The sequence below is a fragment of the Anomaloglossus baeobatrachus genome, chromosome 1, assembly GCF_048569485.1.
Source record: "Anomaloglossus baeobatrachus isolate aAnoBae1 chromosome 1, aAnoBae1.hap1, whole genome shotgun sequence".
Taxonomy (NCBI): Eukaryota; Metazoa; Chordata; class Amphibia; order Anura; family Aromobatidae; genus Anomaloglossus; species Anomaloglossus baeobatrachus.
Genome location: NC_134353.1, coordinates 937,377,607 through 937,394,697, shown reverse-complemented (window position 1 = coordinate 937,394,697; position 17,091 = coordinate 937,377,607). Strand labels below are relative to the sequence as shown.

Here is a 17,091-nt window from a genome sequence, read left to right as displayed (position 1 = left end):
AGGGCCTGCGGACCCCGACCAGGCTTGGAGTCGCCGTTAAACAGGTCAAATCCAATAGCGACCGGAACCTCCGGGGTTTCCTAGCAGCAAAGACCCGATTGAAGGCAACCGTCCAAACAGAGAAAGGGAAATACAGCTACCGCCACAGCTAGAGTTCGCAGGGCCAGAGCCTGCGGGCAAAAGGGACCATCTGGCACCGCGCTGCCCCCGCGACCCTGCACCTCGCCAACCCTGCCTCCCTGACACCTCACCGGGCCCCGGGACCACCAACCCCCCTTACCCAAGGAGGGGAGAGAAACATCTCGGCTGCTCCCTGTCATCGCTCCCGGGATCCCCGTCCAGAGCAGCGGTGGTGTCCCAACCTCACCACAAACCGTGGGTGGCGTCACGGACCAACTCCCCAAACCCAAACTACCCCCTTTCACTCACGGGCGAGGAGCGCCGCTCGAGTCCCCAGATCCGGCCCACCGCTCGAGCCACCGAGCAGCAGCCGCAGCAGCGCCGGACCCGAGCGTGGTGAGCGCAGCGCCCTCCCTGCCCGCGACACATTATCCCCCTTCATCATACTATATAGCGGGCACAGTGCAGTCAGGGGGTAACATTCTCCTGGAATCACCAAACCCAGACTCCTCCATCAGATGCATATAGAGCTCCATCACTGCTCAGAACACATCTCCTCCAAAATCCAGTGGTGGCAGCTTTACACCTCTCCATCTGATGCTCTGCATTGAGCTTGGTGATGTATGGCTCGGCATTGTGTTTGGTGATGTATGGCTCGGCATTGTGCTTGGTGATGTATGGCTAGGCATTGTGCTTGATGATGTATGGCTCGGCATTGTGCTTGGTGATGTATGGCTCGGCATTGTGCTTGGTGATGTATGGCTCGGCATTGTGCTTGGTGATGTATGGCTCGGCATTGTGCTTGGTGATGTATGGCTCAGCATTGTGCTTGGTGATGTACGGCTCGACATTGTGCTTGGTGATGTACGGCTCGGCATTGAGCTTGGTGATGTATGGCTCGGCATTGTGCTTGATGATGTACGGCTCAGCATTGTGCTTGGTGATGTATGGATCAGCATTGTGCTTCGTGATGTACGGCTCTGCATTGTGCTTGGTGATGTATGGATCGGCATTGTGCTTAGTGATGTATGGCTCGGCATTGTGCTTGGTGATGTACGGCTCGGCATTGTGCTTGGTGATGTATGGCTCGGCATTGTGCTTGGTGATGTATGGCTCGGCATTGTGCTTGGTGATGTATGGCTCAGCATTGTGCTTGGTGATGTACGGCTCAGCATTGTGCTTGGTGATGTACGGCTCGGCATTGTGCTTGGTGATGTATGGCTCTGCATTGTGCTTGGTGATGTACGGCTCGGCATTGTGCTTGGTGATGTATGGCTCAGCATTGTGCTTGGTGATGTATGGCTCGGCATTGTGCTTGGTGATGTACGGCTCGGCATTGTGCTTGGTGATGTACGGCTCAGCATTGTGCTTGGTGATGTATGGCTCAGCATTGTGCTTGGTGATGTATGGCTCGGCATTGTGCTTGGTAATGTACGGCTCGGCATTGTGCTTGGTGATGTACGGCTCGGCATTGTGCTTGGTGATGTATGGCTCGGCATTGTGCTTGGTGATGTACGGCTCAGCATTGTGCTTGGTGATGTACGGCTCGGCATTGTGCTTGGTGATGTACGGCTGCAGTTGCTCGGCCATGAAGCCCCGGTTGGCACAGTGTTTGTGCTAATGTTACCAGAGGAGGTCTGGACTCTGCAGTTATGGGGTCAGCAGAGCTTTGGGGACTTTTCTGTCCTCTGCTCCTCAGCACTCGGCCCCCGCTCTGTAACGTTACGGGGTCTCCACTTTGTGGCTGAGTTGCTGTGGTTCCTTCTACTTCTCAATAATATCGCTCACAGGTGATGGGGGAAGATTTAGGAGGAAGAAATGTCATGGACTTGTTACCCTGCAGCATATAGTGTATGTACCCAGTATACAGTACACAGCTTATGTGATTTCAGACCACTCATATACTCCACAAGGCAGTAGTGTAACTTGAAGCTCTCGGATCCCAATTCAAGATGTGTTGAGGCCACCGACTACCATCTGCCATTTATAATGGTGGCTACTCCTCATGTGACAGACGGGCTCTTTTTTCCCTCCACTTTGCCTCAGTAGAACTGTTCAGAATCGTAGCCAGGACAGGCCAGGCCAGGACATTAGTGTTTTATCCATATCTAATCCTTGTCCTCTTCCTCCGTAGGTCGCCTTCATGGCCTCCATGGCCACTCACTTCAGCAACATCAATAGTGGGATCATCTTCAGCAGCGTGGAGACAAATGTCGGTAACTTCTTCGACGTCATGACTGGAAGGTTTTCAGCCCCCGTAGCAGGTAAGAAATTATAAAAAAATTGAGATATAACAGTGTTTAGTCTCTGAATATAATTATTAATCCAAATATACCTTTATAAAATTGTCCTCCAAACTGCAATTCATGCTCGAAAATTAAGGCGAGCCTGTATGTTCTGATCTGGGGATTTTTACTTTTTATGGTTAGAGGAAATGTTGGTGGTTTGGCCTTTTTACGAGTGAAAAGGAAGCAGTAAAAGAAGACGTCCAATATGGTCTCAGTCTCACAAATATGTCATGGCTGGATGTGATCTCGGGGGCATCTTGGATCAGAAGGTCACAGTGTATAGTTAATCACAAATCCTCTTGTTTATCCTGAGTTGAAGCATATTTCATTACATCCGGCACTAAAAGAGTTAAGGATCCTTTCTATCCTGCAGTGATCTAACAGGTAGTTGTAATCTCAGCTGCAGCCACTCCCTTCCACTATTAATATGCACTCCTTCCTATGCCGGCTATAGCTCAAACCTATGCTGTCCATGGTGAAGGAGCCTGTTGCTGCATAGCTGTGGTGTTGTTTCTATTGCAGCTGCGAAGGTTCCTACTGAAGAAACCTAGGAGTGCTTTTCGTTGTGTCTTTCCCCACTTGTTTGTCTTTCCTTCCTCATGTTGTCTTATCGTAGTGGTGAGACTAGCAAGGTGAGTTCATGGCCAGCGAGGGCTTAGGTACATCATCGGCGGATGGGGGAATGACCCTTATGGGGATGTAGAGATCAGCCTCAGGTGAGTGTTAAGAGGTGTGTTGTGTACCCTTTGTGTTGAGTTTCTCACCAGGGGTCTGTTCAGCTGTTCCCAGGATACCTCTTGTGCCTGGCCTGACTCCTGTAGTCGCTTTGTGACACACAGATCAACTGAGTCAAAAGGGGCATTGAGATTATAAAGGACTTGGACTCTGAACTTCCCATCTACTAGGACTGTGTGCACACAGAGACAGAGCGTTTTTTTTATGCATTTTTTAGTACAGTTTTGTCACAAAACTGCAAGCAAATCCTTATGGTAGGAAAGTCTATGAGAATCCTGAAGGCTGTGTACATGTTGAGTTTTTTTTCCTTGCAGATTTGATGCAGAAAATAATCTTCAATTCTTTCAGCGTTTTTGCCTGCGTTTTTCACCATTAAAGTAAACGGAACAAATGCAGCAAAAACACAAAAAAAGGTTCAAAAACACATGCAAAACCACCAAAAAGTTCAAAAACATAGCAAACAGATAAAAAACTGGTCAAAAACACAAAAACGGGTCAAAACTGTAGCAAAAACACAAAACAAGTGTCAAAAACGCACCAAAAACACAAAATGTGTCAAAAACATAGCAAAAACACAAAAAATTCAAAACCGTAGCAAAAACACAAAAAAGTGTCAAAAACATAGCAAAAACACAAAAAGTGTTGAAAATGCAGCAAAAACACAAAAAATTCAAAGCGTAGGAAAAACACAAAAAAGGGTCAAAACGCATGCAAAAGCACAAAAAATGGTTCAAATACGCATGTAAAAAGTCAAAGTGTCAAAACGTAACAAAAAAGGTCAAAACGTAGCAAAAACACAAAAAAGGTGTCAAAAATGCAGCAAAAACACAAAAGAAGTGTCAAAATGTAGCAAAACCCCCAAAAATGGTCAAAAAGTAGCAAAAACACAAATTATTGTCAAAAACGCATGCAGAAACAGAAAAAAAGTTCTAAAACGCATGTAAAAAGACAAAGTGTCAAAATGTAGCAAAAACACAAAAAAATTTCAAAACATAGCTAAAACAGAAAAAAGGTCAAAACATAGCAAAAAGACAAAAAAGTTTAAAAAAGCAGCAAAAACACAAAGGGTCAAAAATGCATGCTAAAACACAAAACAGGTGTCAAAAACGCAGTAAAAACACAAAGTGTAAAAACGTAGCAAAAACACAAAAAAAGTTCAAAAACGTAGGAAAACACAAAAAAGGTGCAAAAACGCCGCAAAAACACAAAAAAGTGTCAAAATGTAGCAAAAACACAAAAAAATGTCAAAAATGCATGCTAAAACACAAAGGTTCAAAAACACATGCAAAACCACAAAAAAGTTCAAAAACATAGCAAACAGATAAAAAACTGGTCAAAATCACAAAAAAGTGTCAAAACTGTAGCAAAAACACAAAAAAGATGTCAAAAACGTAGAAAAACACAAAACAAGTGTCAAAAACATACCAAAAACACAAAAAAATCAAAACCGTAGCAAAAGCACAGAAAAGTATGAAAAACAGTGTCAAAAACACAGCAAAAACACAAAAAGTGTCAAAACTGCAGCAAAAACACAAAAAAGGTCAAGACATAGCAAAAACACAAAAAAGGGTCAAAAACGTAGGAAAAACACAAAAAAGGGTCAAAACACGTGCAAAAACACAAAAAAGTTCTAAAACGCATGTAAAAAGACAGTGTCAAAATGTAGCAAAAACACAAAAAAATGTCAAAACATACCGTAGCAAAAACAGGAAAAAGTTCAAAACATAGCAAAAAGACAAAAAAGTTTAAAAAAGCAGCAAAAACACAAAGGGTCAAAAATGCATGCTAAAACACAAAAAAGTGTCAAAACGTAGCAAAAACACAAAAGTGTCAAAAACGCAGCAAAAACACAAAAAAGTGTCAAAACATAGCAAAAACAAAAAAGTGTCAAAAATGCATGCTAAAACACAAAAAAGAGTCAAAACGTAGCAAAAACACAAACAAGTGTAAAAAATGCAGCAAAAACACAAAAAGTGTGAAAACGTAGCAAAAACAAAAAAGTCAAAACATAGCAAAAACACAAAAAAAGGTGCAAAAATCTACCAAAAACACAAAAATAGGTGCAAAAATGTACCAAAAACACAAAAAAGTGTCAAAACGTAGCAAAAACACAAAAATGGGTCAAAAAGGAGCAAAAACACAAAAAAGGTCAAAAACTCTGCAAAACGTGCTTTTTTTGCACTGTTTTTTTCCTGCCAGAACTGGTGCAGAAATTTCTGCAACCAAATACTCAACGAGCGCACATAGCCTAAGTGTCATTTATAATATTAGTATTGTCCTGTGAAATCTATGGAGTCTGGATGTATCTCTCACCCCCCTATACACACAGCTATGCACAGATTTCGGAGACCTGACCGCCCCCGGGGGTATCACTGGTTCGGTAATTTCAGTTTTTCCATTAGGCCGTTATCTATTGAAACTTTTCCATTAATGTTGTCGTGTGTAATAGATTCCGGAATGAACAGTTCCTGTAATTATTTATTTGTTCTTTACTTTTGGAGCATTATTTTAGCGCTTTGGGCATTTTCACTTTGCTAATCCTGGTGCTAATTGGCTGACCCTTCGCGGCCCGCACATCCGGGGCCGTCACCTCCGCTCCCAGCTCCTCCGCCTCGCACTCCACAATTCACAAAACCCTTTTAAAACGGAAAAGAAAAATGCTGCTGAAAAGATCACATTCATTAATGGCTGACACCGGCCGCGCGGTCTGCCACTAAATCGTTATCTACCGTAATTAGTTTTATTTTGAGTTGTATAATATTCATCTACAAATCGGAATCACTTAACCCCTTCCCTCCATTACCATTTCTTTTTTTCCTTCCATTTTGTTTTCCATTTTTTTGTTCATATTTTTTGTCTCTTTACTCAATAGAGACCCCGCACCTTAGGAAACAATATACAGACCAGTCCTTATAGACATTTTTACCATCCATATACCAACCCTCCTAAATGAAAGGGAATATTGAAAATTCACAGTTTTTAACAGAATCCATCAACTTTATAAATTTCTTAAAATTAAATTGCCCCAGAATCTCTGTTATGAACTGACACCTTAGATGCCGTATCTACTGGTTACCCTGTACCTGTTACCCAAATGTACAAACATAGCTCTTCCCTTTGGCCTATTGTAATTATTTTATAAAACACTACTTATGCTACGTTGTATCACGGCGATAATGAACGTGCACCCCCGGCACCGTGCAGTTTTCCCAATTCTGCTGCATATTCCTGCTGTCTCCACCTGGCTATAGGAAGACAAGGCCAGTTCCTGCAGAAACTTACTGTTATGTTCTACAGGGTTGCTTCTGGGAGTTTATCAGGCAGTTGCTCCCACCAATCCTTGCCGGATCGTAGGTACCTAGTGGCTTCCTGTCTCTAGAGTTCCATCCTAGTGTATGTCCATGTCACCACTCCAGTTTTTAGCCCAGATTGTATCCTCGTTTCATCTGACCTCACCACTCCTGACCTCAGCTCTGTATTCGACCCTGTGCTGCCTGCCCTGACCTCGGCCTCCTATTTGTTTACATCTTTGCTTTTGTCACCCTGTACCTCCTACCTGAGTCTCTGACATTCAGGTAACTTGCAGATTCGGGGACTATCCTAGAGTGGTACCTGCTGGCTACCAGTAGCCAAGCTTATCCTCAAAACCAGTGGCTCTAGTAAATCCCCAGTAGACACTTAGTTACATCTCTCAAGAGTAAGCCCAGCCCATGGCGCAGTGGATCCACTCCCACCAGTGTTACACTTAGATGGCTCTTTCCAAGACATAGTGCCATAAAACTTGACTAATCCAAGCAAGTTGTACTTTAATCAAAGGTTTCACAGAGCTTGATCAGCTAAGGTTAAATGGAGTTTGATCAATCAGGTTTTGATGGAGCTTAGTCAACCAAGATTCAAAGAAACTTGATTCAACCAAGTTTTAATGGACCTTGATCAACCATGATTCAGTGGAGATTGATCATCTAGATCTCAAAGGAGCTTTATCAACCACGGTTTTATGGAGCTTGATCAACCAAAATTCAATGGGCTTGATCATCCAGAGTTTACGTAGCTTGATCAACCAAGGTACAAAGTAGATAGATCATTAAAAGTTCAATGGATCTTGATCAACCAGGATTCAGTGGAGATTGATAATCTAGATCTCAAAGGAGCTTTATCAACCAAGGTTTTATGGAGCTTGGTCAACCAAATTTCAATGGGGCTTGATCATCCAGAGTTTACGTAGCTTGCTCAACCAAGGTACAAAGGAGTTAGATCATTCAAAGTTCAATGTAACTTGATCAACCAGGATTCAGTGGAGTTTTTTCCTCTCTAGCTCAATGATGGTTCTGTAGGAGGTTGTCGCATTACCCCACACGCCTACTAAGCTTTATGCTTTTCCATGGGCTCTATGCTGACTGTATTATACAAGTGTTGAATCCTATAGAGGATGTGCCAGACAATGCGGTTTCTCGATATAGTGGACCCAGGACTGTGTAGTGGCCGTTGCCAGCTAGTGCAAAGTGTTTTTTGTTATGTAATGTGGACTGTATTGTAACTATATTAATGATATATTAGCCAGATAATCTGAAGGTATAGGTTTTACAGAAGTAGTAGTGTTAGACATTTCCTGGTTGAAAAGGAGCTTAGCGTAAGGTAGGAGGAGTGACAGATGGCCAGTGGGTTCATTAGAGAGACGGACATGGTGAGGGCAGTTCTGCAGTAAGGTTCCTGGAAAGAGGATGTGGCTTTATAACTTGGGCCAGTCGGGGAACTCTGAGGTATCTTCCAAGGGTCCAGAGCCTATGTCTCACCTCTTGACAGACTTAGAAGATTTCAGGAACTAGACGGCCATTGGGACAGAGAATCTCGGACAGGCCAAAGGAGGTTGAGTTACTGGAAGCTGTCAGTGGCAGAGGAGAGGACCATGGTTAGCCGAAGAGTAAGGAAGGGTGGAAGAGGAGGTATAGACCCAGCAGCTGGTGATCTAGATTCCAGATAACAGTATAGGCTGAGACGTTGTACCTCAAGAGAAAGTGGCAGCAGGACTGTAGAAGTTTGGCCTTGCCTGTCATCATGGTGAAATATAAAAAAGAAAACTGTTCAACATTGTTTTGCCAAGAGAACCCCGGTGTCATGTGTTTCTCTGCTGCGTCTACGACGGTGACTGGCTGCGGGGTGGTGATCGCTGCCCTGAAGGGAACCGTGTCACACAGCCCGCCCAAAGTGGTTTACAAACACTGATTTTCTCTGGAGAAGTTCCCAATGGCCCGGCATCCACAACTTCCTTCAGTTCATCAACCAAGGTTTTATGAAACTTGGTCAAGCAGCATTCAAAGAATGTGACCTGTGACATTTTTTGGAAATTTTCAGTCATCATTTTTTACTCTCCCCCTCCACCACCCATAGCACCTATCACATAGTGTGATCATACGGCATGGTATAAAGAAGCAGAAGCTGAGCAGAATGATAGATTGGTTTGTTACGTAGGTTAAAAAAAGAGCTAGGTCCATCAAGTTCAACTCTCCAACAATTCTACATTTTTTGTCACTAATTTATTTGTAACCCTTTTTTTCAGGTGTTTACTTTTTTACTTTTAGTATGTTGAAGCATGAAGAAGTGGAGGACGTATATGTGTACCTTATGCATAATGGCAATACCATAGTCAGCATGTACAGGTGAGTGGCCCGGACATCGATGGTGGGGAGAGATGGGGATGGGGTGCCAAGTTTTTTTCAGATTTGGGTCCCTGTGGTTTTCAACAACTTATACAATAAATAGGGACCGAATGTTCGTAGCAAGAGTAATTTACGTTTCTTACAATTTTTGTTCTCCAAGAGATGGAGAGGATTCAGCGGAGCTCCCTCCGTCCTGAAGATTTTCCGTTACGATCCCGTAGTGTTTGCTCATATTACTAGACATTCAGTATGGTCGGAGCCTTATCACCAGTGCACAGAGAAGTGCGCCGCCGCTTATCTCCACTCCACAAATATAGTTATGGACAGATGTCAATTACGAACACTACAGGCGGCAATCAATTTGTCTCAAGAAGTCCAGGAGCTGTCTAATCCCACGCACCACCGGCTGCCTGCAAAACAAATCCATTCCCATAGGCTTCATGAAGGTGTATATAGGAGCAGAATATATTATGTTGGATCCTATAGAGAATACATGGTTTTCAGAATTCGCTGACAAGGTATTCACCAGCCATGTTTTATGAATTGGGTAAACCCGAGGTAGGATAATTTGTCAGTTACACAAGGGGCACAAAAAACACCGCACAACTGGGTGATTGTGCTAAGGTCATAAGCAAGGGTGAAAATAGGACTCTTAATTATAGTTGTGAGAATATATTGGTGCCCGCAGTGGAGACAGCAAAATCTCCCCAAAGGAAAGTATAGGGTGTGGTTCAAAAGTAAAGCTTATTTCTATCCCGTGTGTCTATTTAATGTAATAATCTAATCTCTTTTCTAATATACTTTACATAAAAATTCCCTACCATTCCTTCTCTACTCTAACTGTTTTATTTTTTTTTTACTTCTTCCTCTGATGATGCTTCATTTGAGAACCCTCAGTGCATGCTAAGATAGTCAAACAAAGCGTCTTAAGGGGGCAGACGCTGCAATCACTGTCTCAGCCTATGCACCCTCCTTGCAATGAAGCCTCATCAGTGACCTCCGTTTTTATGGGCTGTGTTCATCTCTGCTCTATTGAACATGTGTTTGTTGTTAATTTCGATGTATGCTGGGTGGATTCAGCCACTATGCAATATGCACAGTGACAGTGCACTTCCACGCCAGCTCTGATCAGAAGTAATGAGCCAGCAAAAGAGTGCACTGTCAGTGAGTGTTGTAAGATTACCTGGCATCTTGCAGGAAAAACAAAAAACATTTACTGTGTCTTCCACCTCACTCTCCATGTTTTACCCTTACCTTATTGTTCCTTATAGCACATTAGCACTTGTATTAGCCCCCTCTCTCATACTCCAATATATTTGCTGTGTCTGCCACCCCACAGTCCCCATTTTACATTTGCCTTATTGTTTCATATCGCCCATTCTATTCTCCCCTTCTGTCTTCTTACCGATCTTGTCTGCCATGTTCAGTTGTATTCAGTGTAGACAACGCTCTATGAGCTAAACACATTGTCAGCAACTGCACAAATCTCTATGATAGTTTGTCACATCATATCAATCAGGAATCCAGGAATCCAAGAGTATAGTATACATCCTGCAGATATATAGACGCCCATTGACTATTCAATGCCACGTCCTAGGCAGCAGGAGCTTTTCAGAAAAAGCCAAGGCAAGAAATAGGCTCAATAACACAAGCGTACAACCCCTTTAAGTTACAGTGGGTGAAATAAGTATTGAACATGTAAGCAATTTTCTAAAGGTGTTACTGACATACATTTTTCCCCAGATGTAACAGTCCATCCAATCCAGACAGGCAAAGAAATGAAACCATAGATATCCATAAATTAAGTTATGTGTAATAATGAGAAATTACACGGAAAAAGTATTGAACACATGAAGAAAGAGAGGTGAAAAAAGCCCTGGAAAGTCATGACACCAGCTGAAATCTCTCAGTAATTAGAAAGACATCCTACCACTTAGTGATAAATAATATCAGCTAGTTCAATTGATGGCCTATTAAAAGCTATCTCATTACTAAGGTGCCACACAATAAACATCTAATGATGGGTAAAACCAGTGAGCTGTCACAAAACCTTTGCAACTTTATTGTTACAAAACATACTGATGGCATTGGCTACAGAAGAATTTCTAAATTACTGAAGGTTCCAGTGAGCACTGGTGGAGCCATAATACAGAAGTAGAAAGAATATAATGTCCCCATAAACCAGCAATGACCAGGCGCTCCTCACAAGATTTCAGACAGGGGAGTAAAAAGAATTATCAGTAGAGTTGTCCAAGAGCCAATAACCACCTCTGGAGAGCTACAGAAAGACCTAAAATCAGCAGGTACAATTGTTTCAGAGAAAAGAATAAGTAATATACTCCCCCTCCATGACCTCTATTCACGCTCCTGTATGCACGCTCCTGTATGCACGCTCACCATGCAGGATTCCATTACTGAACAAAAAGAAGGTTCAAGAGCATTTAAAGTTTACTCAACAACATTTAAAGAAGCCTGTGAAATACTGGGAGAATATAGTCTGATCAGATGAGGTCGAAATTGAATTCTTTGGAGGCCATAATACACATCATGTTTGGAGGTCAAAAGGTAAATCACTCCAAAAACACCAACAACAGTGAAGTGTGGAGGTGGAAACATCATGGTGTGGGGCTGTTTTTAGCATACGACACTGGCAAACTTCATATAATAACCATCAGGATGTGAAGAGTGTTTGTATGGAAGAATGGGCCAAATCCCACCTGAGCAATGCAATGACTAGTGTCTCTATACAGGAGGAGTCTGGAAACTTCATCACCAGCAAAGGCTTTTGTACAAAATATTAAATGCATTTCAGTAAGCGTATTCAATACTTTTTCCCTGTGTCATTTCTCGTTATTACACATAATTTAATTTATGGACATCTATGGTTTGATTTCTTTGCCTGTGTGGATTTGATGGGTTGTTACTGACATCTGGTGAGAAATTCATCTTAATAGCACCTTTAGAAATATATTTACTTAAAAATGTTTTTGTTCAATACTTATTTCAGCCGCTCCATAAAACCTGTTCTTTCATTGTTGCTGTTATTTGCAGCAGGTGATTGGTTAATTTATCATTTCAATTGATCAATCAATAACACATCGGGCTCTAGATGAGTCTCCTGCTGTCATTTCTTCATCTCAGCCTGGATTTATTGTGAGCTTTTAATTCTCCAGTGGCGCGATGCTGCACAGGCGGCACTAAGTATCTCGGATTATTTACCCCCCGCCGGAAAGTATATGAGATACAGATATAATATTGGTATTAGATGTTACTGAGCTGATACTGACAATGGGGCAGGATGAATGCATTCATATGTGTTATGGAAATCTGCATTCTGTTCGTGTGGAACAGCACCACAGTCTTGTCCATTGGTGGGCAGTGCGGCGGGGTCCTTCTCCCATATCACACAACAGAGCGAGAGATGGCTGTACAATTCAAAGAGCATTTATTCCAAGCAAATCAAATGGTCCATAACATAATCCACAAAACAGAGGGTAAAATTAGTCCAGTAACACAAATATAGTCCAGTAAGCGATAAATGTCCAGGTCTCTCTGAGAAGCCACAGTTTCTCCCAGAGGATCAATCCTTCTCTCTTCAAGTTCTCAAACAGACTGCCTCTTCCCCCCAGGTAAGCAAAGAGTTTACAGTAGGTGGATTCCAGGACCACCCCCCCACACCTAGGGATAGAAGTGCTTCAAGAAGCTATAACCTTGCACTACAGGGGGTGATTACCTACAGACAATACAATGTACACACAAGCAGTACAAATAATGGACAGTGAACCAAGCTTAAAATACGAATCTGCACATGATACACCTCCCTCCATATTCCACCATTACAGGCAGTTTTTGCATAAACTCTGCCCTTTTGGCCACCGACACCATGAAAAATTGGGGGACTCATGGCAAATTCTTAACAATTGGCATGTATGTTCTCAGATACATTTGTATTGAAGAGTGAGAACAGAAGGTGTGTGTGTGTGTGTGTGTGTGTGAGTGAAATTGTCCAGCAAAGCTACACATGTGGCACCCAGTGGGACCACGATTTACCAAAAATTTACCAAAATCATGCCCCTATTTTTCACCACATGTGGGCATCGATCTAAAATTCCCTTGACTATAGGCAGCTGAACGCAAACTCACAAGTAGAGATGAGCGAACCCGAACTGTAAAGTTTGGGGTTTGTACCAAAAAAGTCAGTGTCAGAGTTCGGGTCATGATCATATGCGAATAAAGTTTGCTGAAAGGCTGCAGCCAATCAACAAGTTTTATTGCATGCGTAGGTTGCCTGTCCGCTGCTGTCAACAATAAAAATTTTTAAAAAAATGGTGTGGGCTCCCACCTATTTTTGATAACCAGGGCTGGTAAAACAGACATCGACGAGCTGCAACCCTCAGCTGTCTGCTTTACCTTGGCAGGTTATCAAAAATAGAGGGGATTTCACACCGATTTCTTAAATTATTTATTTAACAATTTTAAAAAAAATGTTGTGGGGGTCTCCTCTATTTTTGATAACCAGTCAAGGTAAAGAGGACAGCTGGGAGCTGGTATTATCAGGCTGGGAAGTTCCATGGTTATATGGTCCCTCTCAGCCTAAAAATAGCAGCCCTCAGCCACCCCTGAAGTGACACATCTATTGGATGCTCTAATTCTGGCGCTTTACCTGGGTCTTCCTGACTGCCCTGGAGCGATGGCAATCGGGGTAATACATTTGGGGTTTATATTAGCTCTGTATTATCAGCTGGCATAAAGCACAGAAGTTAGTAATGGGGAGGATTGTCTATGATACACCCCCATTACTAACCCAACAAGGGTAGAGTTAAAAAAAAACACACGCACAGAGTGATTATTCTGGTATATATGTAACCCATCCTGGTATATATGTCCCCACCCCTGAGTCCATCCTGGTACATATGTCACACATCCTGGTATGTATGTCCCCCATCCTCAGATTCACATCCAGCTGAAATAAGTGCTGGCATCAGGGAAAGGGAAACCTTGTGTCTGGGAAAGGAGGAGAGGTAACCCCTGACCAAACCTACCACTTGGCCCTGGCTTCCCTCACCACCCGAGATAGGTTCCGCACCTATGTACATCTAACCTTGGCTGACCCTGAAATAGGGAGTAGATGGGATGAGCTCTTTTAGTCAACTCCAGTAGGCTCTAAAGAAGGCACAGGAAGCACACAGAAGGGAATGTAAACAAATATCTTATTTCCAGATGACTCAGGGAGAGGAACAGCAACAACAAAGTTTTTCCAGATGAATACAAGCCGCCTGCTTGCACTGAAGACTTGTTATAGGCTATTAGACCTATCACCAGCACAGAGTAAAGGAGAATGAGGGTATTTAAAGACACAGAGTAAAGGAGAATGAGGGTATTTAAAGACACAGAGTAAAGGAGAATGAGGGTATTAAAGACACAAAGGGAAGTGCTGAAAATTAAAAGCTGAAAAGGTGAGGAAATCCACAGGGTCCTAAAGAGAAAGGGATAAACCTCAAGCAGAAAAAAGAAGGAAAGTCAGAGACTTGTGTAGCCAAACACTGACCTTCTATAGCCAAAAACTACAGGCCTTTCTGTCAAGCGTGACACACCCGTGACTGGTGCCCTCTGCAGCACAGGTCTGGCCAGGGTTGCATCCTTTGCAACCCCGATTGTTAGACCCCTGCTATTGGTAGTGTCTATGCTTGATACAGTCCATGGAATGAGGCTAAGCTGCAGTACCTGGCACAACCACTACCATATGCACAGTATTGTGGTTAGAGAAGGGTACTATCACGATTTTGTTGTGCAAAACATTCTGTATTGTTCTGCTATGCTCTCCCGCAGAGCTGGTATATATTGCCTATGCTGCAGAGCATTTTGCAGGATGAATGCTCTGCTGGTTGTTTCACAGCACTAGGTTTCACGCTGGTCCTGGGAGGTGCTCTCGCAGATGCTTCTCATCCCCGGTGATTGCTTTGCTTCTTTAGGGGGTGTGTTAGCTCAAGACGCCACCAGTCATACTTCCTGTTTATATTTGTGCTGTTGGGTCCCGTGGTGCTCACTAATAAGATCTTGGTCTCTCAAATCCGGACTGCTGTTTACCCATCTCTGCCTGTCCTCCCCTGTTTTTATTGTGCCTTCCCGGCTTCTGACCTCAGACTTCCTCCTGACCGCGTCCTTGCCTGCTCCCTGTCTTTTGTATGTACTTTCCTGGAACCCTGACCTTTGGCTTGTTTACTGACCTCTTGGTACTGTCTTGCCTTCCGTGGTGCTCAGTATTAAGATCTTGGTCTCTCAAATTCGGACTGTTGGTTACCCATCTCTGCCTGTCCTCCCCTGTTTCTATTGTGCCTTCCCAGCTTCTGACCTCTGACTTCCTCCTGACCGCATCATTGCCTGCTCCCTGTATTTTGTATGTACTCTCCTGGAACCCTGACCTTCGGCTTGTCTACTGACCTCTGTGTACTGTTTTGCCTTCCATGGTGCTCAGTATTAAGATCTTGGTCTCTCAAATCCGGACTGTTGGTTACCCATCTCTCCCTGTCCTCCCCTGTTTCTATTGTGCCTTCCCAGCTTCTGAGCTCTGACTTCCTCCTGACTGCATCCTTGCCTGCTCCCTGTATTTTGTATGTACTCTCCTGGAACCCTGACCTTCGGCTTGTCTACTGACCTCTGTGTAATGTCGTGCCTTCCTGGTTTATGATCTCGGCCTGTCTGACCTCTCCATTTACTGCATGCCAGTTGTGTCTAGCGCCACCTTGTGACAGTCATCCCAGGGACAAGTATGTAGGTCCCTCTGATCATTGTGGACGCAGAATCAGATCTCCATCAATGATGTTTACGACAATTTAATACAATCTTTTACATTTTTTACACTTTATACATTGAAAATATGACATTTTTCCTTGAAATTCTCTCTGAGTTTCTATGAGATTTTTTTTATGAATCATTATATCCTCCCCAAGCAATATATTCACGTCTCTGAACTGCGATATACATTAGGCTCCATTGCATTTAGATACAATATTCTGCCCACAGCTCATATATGACCTTTTAAAAATGCGCGTCTACAATTTATCTGCATTTTCTTGTTATTTCTTGCGTTGAGCGATTTCTAAAAGGCGCCGCAGTAAAATATACTGCCATTGAGTATAAAGGCAAATAGATTCCTTTGTCTCCACCCGCGTTCTAAACAATTGGATCCAGATTTTGTACAGATATTTTTTTGCGGATAATTAATTTTTCTTCTTAATTCCAGTTATGAGTCCAAAGGGAAACAAGACACGTCGGGAAACAGCGCGGTGCTAAAACTGGTGAAGGACGACGAGGTGTGGCTGAGGATGGGAACCGGCGCGCTCCATGGAGATCATCAACGTTACTGCACCTTCTGTGGGTTCCTGCTCTTCGAGACCAAATAAAAAAATTGGATTGTAGTGGTTGTAATTTTTATTGGCGGGTCATCTACTCACCGGCACACACCCCTTACACAGTCCAGTGTCTGTTTGCCCAAATTTACGCTTAGATGTTGGGGCTACAGGGGGCTTCACACGCAGCACTATCGCTAGCGAGCGTACCCGCCCCCGTCGTTTGTACGTCACGGGAAAATCGCTGCCCGTGCTGCACAATATTGTTAGGACTCGTCACACGGACTTACCTGCCTAACGACGTCGCTGTGGCCGGCGAATCGCCTCCTTTCTAAGGGGGCGGTTCGTGCGGCGTTACAGCGGCGTCACTAAGCGGCCGCCCAATAGAAGCGGAGGGGCGGAGATGAGAGGGACGTGAAGTTCGTCGTTCCCGAGGTGTCACACATAGTGATGTGTGCTGCTGCAGGAACGACGAACAACCTGCGTCCTCAACAATCAATGATTTTTTAAAAATGAATGACGTATCAACGATGGATGATTTGGTGAGTATTTTCCATTGTTAACGGTCGTTCCTGCTGTGTCACACGCAACGATGTCGCTAACGATGCCGGATGTGCGTAACGGAATCCGTGACCCCGGCTATATATCGTTAGATACGTCGTTGCGTGTAACGGGGCCTTCAGTATTTTTGGAGAGGGTTATAGAGGTTTCTACAGCCCCCTAGAGATTTGTCCACTCCTCCCAGTATCGAGCACGTCTACTTTTTTGGGGGGATCCTTCTAGACTTAGGAAATAATGGGGGTGGGACAGGTCTTGGTATCTTGGAGAGTTTATGACATCAGTATTATCAATGCATTGGTGCTACAGAAAATCAAGTTCAGCATTTGCACCCGTGAAAAGAGGGAGCCAGTGGTGTACCACTAATGGCAGCAAATCACGTGG

At 43.5% G+C, this 17,091-nt stretch overlaps 1 protein-coding gene across 2 annotated transcripts in view; it reads left to right on the top strand.

Annotated features, from left to right (window-relative positions):
* C1QTNF3 (C1q and TNF related 3) overlaps positions 1-16,209 on the top strand; it is a 39,477-nt gene extending 23,268 nt beyond the window's left edge. For both annotated transcript variants that reach the window (XM_075343527.1, XM_075343536.1), the window contains exons 4-6: positions 2,255-2,384; positions 8,701-8,800; positions 16,044-16,209. In XM_075343527.1, the coding sequence (XP_075199642.1) occupies positions 2,255-2,384; positions 8,701-8,800; positions 16,044-16,203 (390 nt within the window). In that variant the 3' untranslated portion in view covers positions 16,204-16,209. The remainder of the gene's footprint in view (positions 1-2,254; positions 2,385-8,700; positions 8,801-16,043) is intronic.
* The last annotated feature ends 882 nt before the right edge of the window (positions 16,210-17,091 follow it).